Source organism: Trachymyrmex septentrionalis, unplaced genomic scaffold (genome assembly GCF_001594115.1).
Source record: "Trachymyrmex septentrionalis isolate Tsep2-gDNA-1 unplaced genomic scaffold, Tsep1.0 scaffold14, whole genome shotgun sequence".
Lineage (NCBI taxonomy): Eukaryota > Metazoa > Arthropoda > Insecta > Hymenoptera > Formicidae > Trachymyrmex > Trachymyrmex septentrionalis.
Genome location: NW_017304543.1, coordinates 2,501,026 through 2,508,723, shown reverse-complemented (window position 1 = coordinate 2,508,723; position 7,698 = coordinate 2,501,026). Strand labels below are relative to the sequence as shown.

Here is a 7,698-nt window from a genome sequence, read left to right as displayed (position 1 = left end):
ACACGAAGTGAAGATTACAATAATAGCGGAATATCTAACGGAACTATTGCAATTCCACGTTCACCATCACCGAAAGATGTCAATAAAATGAAAAATGCAAGAAACATACAAGAAGAAACTTGTATTAGTAATAGAGCAATTAAAATGCAGGCTATCGAAACTCAAAATAAAAATCTAGTCATGAGTCAAGGAAATAAAAAAATGGAACTTATCTTTGTTCCTCATAATTTCGAGGAATCTCAGGCGCCAATGTCACGATTATATAAATATATTAACAAAAAGAAATGTACCAAAAAACATAAATTATCATGTAGAGAAATAAAATACGCTTGTAAAATAACAGGTATATTTAACAAGAATATGATTTCAATATATAACTTTCGAAATAAATAAAAAAATAATTATGTTTAGGTCTAACAATTTATATTTCAGTAATTGATATAAACATGAATATTTTTTATTAAAATTTGATAAAAAGATCAAAATATATTTTTTCTTAAAAAAGTTTAAAAAAAACTTAGTTTTAAATGCTTTTTCTTAAAATATACTGTCTTCTTAATTATTAAACAAGATTATTAATTTAATTCTATATATCACATATGTTTTAGACAAATTTGTAAAGAAGCAACTACGACGACTTATGAATAGTGATTGGAAAGATTCTATATATGATTCCATACATGACGATATAAAAGTAAAATTGGAAAATACTTGCGGACCTCGTATCATAGCCAAGTTAGTATGCCATGTTGTGATTTTTAAATATGTAAAAATGTCAGATTAAGTTACATATATTAAAGGTATTATTTCATTATATTAATGGAGCAGTATATAGCAAACAAGTTAGTTCCCCAATAATTCAACATTTATCTTGTTTAATTACAGAAACATTAAAAAACATTGATTAAAATGAAGCAATGTATATTATAAAGTTAGAAGTTTACATATTAAATGAATAAAAAGAGGGAAATAATATTTCTTTTGCGTCCATTTTAGATGCATAGTGGAGTTTATAATAGACGAAGTCGATCATACAGAAGCTTTGGATAAATCATTTACTCCCCCAGCACCATTGATGACGAAATTTGAACAGAAGATCATAACGTTATTATTCGATTTGGAAGCATCGAAACCAATGGTGATTTATTTCGTACAAGCCGCCATCGAATTTCATATGTTTAGACTCGATAGTGATGTGAAGGTATATTTTATTTGTCTATAATAGAATGTAACAATTTAAATCACGTTGTTATGATAACAATACTTTTCAGTTTTAAATTACTAACACTTTTTACGTATGTAGGATCCGATTGATTCGCTCACACGGATATATGTCGTTCTGTCACGCATTCAGAAGGATAGAGAAAAAATACGCATGATGTGTTGCAGTGCTCTCTATTGCATGAATCTTAAATCAATAGCTGTTTTAAATACAATATTAATGTGTTGGTCTGAAGTTCTTCCGAATGCTGAGATAAACAAAGGTATCGTATACATTACAATGCAAGAGAATCTAGTTTGTCAAGAAAAACAATGATAAATTCGATACATCACAGTAATGAATGACACAGTGATGAATGACTTCAGCTTTAATCATTGAAATTGTGCACAAAATTGCATCGTTTATGTTCATAAATGTATATTGTTTAATTTTTCCAGAAATATTATCAAAATGCATAGCCTTTCTTATCAGCTCACTACATATTAGTACCGACAAGGACCGAATATTAAAGAAATTAAAGCATTTAAAATCATTGGTATCGAGATGTCATAACTATACTCGTGAAACAATAAATGATATTGTTAAGGAACTTATGACTGCTCTTAAAGGTAAACATATTTTCCACATCACGTTTTTTTTCTATTATATTAATTAATTGCAAATTATATTTGATTTAGCTAAACGAATCGAGGGTTTGGATACAGCCATTATACTTGTTGCAAAGCGAGAAAAGGCACAATGGACATATAAAAATATTATTCAATCTGTTCTATTACCAATGATTATAAACAATCAACATCCCTGCATATATAGCGCATTTTCTTTACTCGGTAAGTTAATTTTTTTAATATTGTATTATATTTATGATGAAGGAATACTAATGTATCCGGCATTATATTATGTACTTACAGGAAGGCTTTTGCGCGCATTCCCATTACAAGATAAAGATCAAATTGTACATGACATCTCTGAACAGCTCTGCGTCCTCATTCAATCTGGCCAAGGTAGTACATTCATTTTGTGTGTATGAAAAACTAATTTTCAACACACCAATAGCATATATTTTTATACACTATACATATATAATCTGATTAATTTTTAAACAGGTTCACACGATCAACAAGAAGGCATAATATCTGCGTTGCTCAGCCTTTCCAGACAAAAATTTGACGTTATATCGTGGCCTGTAATTAAATGGACGCCGAGTAAATCTTTAAGACCGATTGTCGACACACAATTGCAGACGTTCTTACATACACGTACTTCAAAATTTTGGAAAGAATATTTACAGAAAAAAAAAATTAAACTTATCCAAAGTAAAACGTGAAACATTGATGAAATTAAGTAAGTGTAATTTGTCACTTAATCTTTGTGTAATCAACAACTCAATGCTAACAACTCACATAATTTTTAATTAATTAAGCAGAATTACAATAAGAAATGTGTTGATTACGAACATAACGTTTAATATTTAAAATTTGAAATACATCCAATTATTGTTTGGTTTTAGCGAAGTTATAATACTTATAATTTATATTTGATGATATAACATGTGGTTTTATTTCGCTGTTGTCACCTTGCTTGCCATGTTTATCTAATATAATTATTTAATTTTTCTATTAATTTGCAAAAATTAGTGTATATATTTATTTTTTAAATGTGAATTAATTTTTGCTCTTAAATTCTGTACAGTTCTGCTTGTTGTTAAAAAACTGTTTTTTAGTTCTAGTATTTATAGAAAAAAATTACATTTTGATTATAAAATATTAAAATGTTTTCTTTTCATTTAGAACAAATTGATATTTCCTCTGGTAAAAATATATAAATATTATAAAATTACGCCTTTTATATCGCTTATTACTTTTCGCGTAATTCCTCTGTTCTCAAAATATCTAAAAAATAATTACTCTCTGATTTTCATTTAAAGATTCGAAAGATTTAAAAATAATACATCTATATATTGTGTGGCCAAGCTAAATAATAATTTAAAGAGATGAATAAAAATATAATTGAAATCAATAAGGTCATGATAAAGAATTATAAATAATTATTTTGTAGGTGCCAACATCTACTGTTGGATTTGACCAAAATTTAATATATTTTATATTCCTTAAATACAATGTTATCCAGTGAAATAAAATGAGATATTTGTATGATTATAATACTTCGATCTATTTCATGAGCAACACATTGAATTAAACTGCATTTCTCAAATAGCATTGTAGAACAAACGTTAACAGTAAATCGTTTCAATTGATATTATTTTACTTTGTAATATTATTCGAAGTATATATCACAAGTGTCGCTGGATGTGTATATATATATTAGAATATCAATAAAAAAATAAGATATAATAAAATGAATAAATCGCGTCAAACATCGATCACGCGGCTTAAAAATTTCCAAACAAGAGAGATTTTATAGTTTTTATTTTAATATAATAATGATAAAAGTAATTATAGTAGCAATAATAATATATAATAATAATAATAATAATAGATAATATTTAACATATCGTAAGTTTTCATTCACAGAGCACGCTAAGTTAGTACATGTACAAGATTTCTTTACAAAAATAATAACAATGTTTTGATGCAACATTGCTGAGCGATAATATCTCTCTTTTTACCTTTAAAATGTTTAGATTAATTCTTAGCCGTTTCCAAATTAACTGAATCTTTGGTATGTTGATGTCGGATAGCATATTATAGAGGTTTGGTATATCAGATGAGAGTATCCACTATTATCCACCGTCATAAAATACCCGCAAGAATGAGCATAAGGATTGTCATTTCTAAGAACCAGTCATCGGAGAGTGACGCGGAATAAAGATTTGAGAATTCACAAATTTCGAATAAGATGATATTATCTAACAGAATAAAAAATTAATGGCCGTAAGCATCAGTTAATATTATATATTGCTTTGATATTAACTAATCGTTATAACTAAATTGATCAATGAACGATATCACACAATACCATTGCAAATTGAGAATGAGGTTTCGTAAAATATTGTTTATTCTTTATTTTAATTTTTAGCAATTTCACGGAGTTGTGCACCAAAATCTTAACTATGATAGTATATGAAAATCGACAAGAAATAAAATTTGGGACAATAGAGAAAATATATGTTACATATAATCGTATTTTATGATATATTGAATCGAAAATAATCAAATTTTTGAAATTAAAAATTCGCTTTTATAGAAATCATGGAATATTAATTAGTAATTTTGAGTAAACTAATTTTGATTAGCGTATATATCTTTCGTTTGACTACAAGAAACTGCATGACATCGTTTAATAGTGTTATTTCATACATCTAAAATTACAATTAACTCAACATGATATAATTTAAATAATGCTATTTACTTCAACTATATAGTAAGAGATAATTATCGATGATGCGCGAAGGAAACCGCATTTATATCATGTTTTTGGATGACATTTTGGTGTAGTTATTTTATATTTGTGTGTATTCGCACGGAATACAATACGCGACGTTATCTGATGTAATAAAATGTCATCTGTGTGATACATTAATTGTATAAATTATTACCCTCTCAAAGCTGGTTATCATAGTGCTTCATTTATCATCTTCGACGACGACAGTTTACAAGATACACATCGTAATAAGGCTCTCGTTTGATTGGCTTGGATTCAGCCGAGTCAGGGAAAAGCGTTAGATTAGTGGAAATACTAGTTAATCATCGAATGACATGAAAAAGAAAGGTCTTAAGTTCATCAAGATCTCCACATAGATTATCTTTAATTACAATGTCATACGCTAATGTTCCACCAATAATTTTGTTGTGTGGATAAACATTTGTTTATAGAATATGGAACAATTAATATTATCTTTGATTTGGAAAAAAAAGAAAACATATGTTTAAAATATAGGACAAATGACAATTTTATTATCTGAAGACACGGTAGTGTCTCAGCGCTAAGCCAAGTTTAGCTATACATGTATGTATACAATGGAAGTACTAATTCCAAGATATCATAGCGAGTACTTTATTAATAAATTCTTTAGAAGTAGCATCTTAAAATTAGAAGCAAAGGCCATTGTTTTTCTTTCATGCCATCCGATAGTTCTGTTTTAAATACGCATTCTGGATTTGGATGTGACATAGTGCACACAATCACACATTCTATTCTCAACACTCGTTTCGATACTGTGTATTTCATACATTCCTTTTCACAAACAAGTCCTTATTAAATAGTTTTATTGAAATAATAAGAATAATTTCTAATAGTAAACAAATAGTCATAATTAATTACATTAGTTAATAATAATAACAATAATAATAATAGTATACGTATTATTATTATTATTATATATTACGTAATATACATAGTAATAATAAATTAGGAACCACGTACAATATGAAATATGGGAAATTAAATTAGAATACATTTTGTTAATGAGGACTATTTATAAATAATAAAAATACCATCTGTTGTATATTCGCTTTTATAAATGTTTAGGCCACGCTTTCGATTCTTACATTAAGTTTTCTTTTCTCTTTCTCTTTAGCTCTATCTTTTTGTAGTAAGCAGAAATCTTGAGTAGTTTGAATAGAGAAAGTCATTTGTTGTCATAACTATTAACGTGTTTCAAAGCGACGAGCGACGGGTGAATGATTAATATGAAAAAGATGAAACAAAACAATGTTTGGAAGCTTTCCTTTTTCATATACTCGAGAGTATCTACAAATATACAAATTACTATCGAATCGTCGTTTAATGTCTTCAGTACCTGTCACTCCGTTAAGTATGTTCTTTTAACAAATTATATAATTATAAAAATATGCATTTCGGTTTTTTTTTTAAGCGCAGTGCATCATGGTACGATGAGGTATCAGGCTGATGGAACGTAGTAATACGATGTGGCGAAAACGTTGCTTTTTATAATTAATATAGCTTACGACCCGAGATATATTTAACGTAAAATAATTTACTATTTACAAGAAACTGAGACAAAATGACAAGAAGGCCCAACTTTCTGTATGCGATGAAATATCTCCAAAGATACATATCAATTCCACTCTATTGCATTGTTAACATTTTTAATGCTGCGTAAACCAACAATCTGAAAGTTGGAAAGATTTGAGTAGAGAAATGAAATGTAAAAAAAATTATAAATCTGGTAGCAATTGTGCATGTAATTGAAGACTGAGCCTTTTATTTAAATAAATAAATAACGAAACAAGAGAGAATGATGCATGATCAATATAATTTAATATTAAACATAGCAGTTTTCTTGATTTTATGAAATAATTTAACAATGCTGGCATCTTACTTTTTATTTTACGTACGAGATGAATATTAATGAGAAATGATATTCGAAATTAATATCTGAAATTATATATGTGCGTATATCATTCAATATCGAGATAAATAGGACGAAAAGTATTAGCAATTCTTTGAATTTTATATTCAACTCTCATCTATGCAAACAGATGAAGTTATTTAGTCGCAGTTTTAGAAATTAGCAAATTATGATCTGCGCAAAGTCATTGAATTTATTATTCTATCGTATTTGTTGCTTTATCTTGTAATAATAGCTAATAGCGCTTTTAATTCCGTTTTTTTTTTATTTTTATCGCTTGTAGTTGCAGATATGGAAACGAAAATTAATTCACTATAAGTACGTCATTTTTGTGTGCCTAAGATTTGGTAAACGATATTTCGCGTTACAGGAGCAAAACGTCTTGAGAAAATATTTGTCAATATATAACAGTACAACGCCGGATGGCGATCTGACGTCAATAGACTTTCTAACCGATTAGTAATAAATAGCATCTCTATTATTAGCGGCAAAATGTATTTCACATGTGCTTAGGGAACTATTGCTTTCTGGTAAGACATCGGATTTAATCTAGATTTAAATCTTAGATATTTCTACGTAAGACACATATGTTCATTAACCCTTTGATACTAATAGTACGTTCCATCGCGTTCACGAACATTCTTTGGAAGAGCCTAGTGAAAGTATAATGTAAGTTACTAGATCTAATCGCAACGTATTAGACCTCTGCGAGAATATAAGCTATTGTAGAACGTATTTATATTTATATATTATCATATGTATCCGGAGACATATCAGATTAAAGTCTTTTACGAATAACAAAGTTAGGATAAAGTACAAGTAGCATACGTACCAAGGATCAAAGGCTTTACCTTGTCTATTATCGGCGCTTTACAGCTATTGATTTTTCAATGTTTTACAAGATTTTGTCACTAGCGTATATCAGCGTCCTGCGCTCGTAACACGATTAGTAATTGGACGACGCTCATCGCTAATTTTAATGAGAGAAATACACAGACAATTTTTTTTCTCTCATTCTTATTTGATCTTTGATCAAGTGTACCACAACTATTTGCTTTCTTACAAACGAGAGTAGAAAGGCACTACTTTTATAACTCTGTGTGTGTGTGTGTGTGTATGCGCGCGCGCGCGCGCGTGCGTG

General features: G+C 28.4%; 1 protein-coding gene across 1 annotated transcript in view; it reads left to right on the top strand.

Annotated features, from left to right (window-relative positions):
* The window catches only part of LOC108745405, a 10,073-nt gene extending 7,523 nt beyond the window's left edge, over positions 1-2,550 (top strand). The window contains exons 8-15 of the mRNA XM_018481542.1: positions 9-343; positions 609-735; positions 997-1,201; positions 1,304-1,484; positions 1,660-1,830; positions 1,900-2,052; positions 2,134-2,226; positions 2,329-2,550. Coding sequence (XP_018337044.1) covers positions 9-343; positions 609-735; positions 997-1,201; positions 1,304-1,484; positions 1,660-1,830; positions 1,900-2,052; positions 2,134-2,226; positions 2,329-2,549 — 1,486 coding nt within the window. The 3' untranslated portion in view covers position 2,550. The remainder of the gene's footprint in view (positions 1-8; positions 344-608; positions 736-996; positions 1,202-1,303; positions 1,485-1,659; positions 1,831-1,899; positions 2,053-2,133; positions 2,227-2,328) is intronic.
* The last annotated feature ends 5,148 nt before the right edge of the window (positions 2,551-7,698 follow it).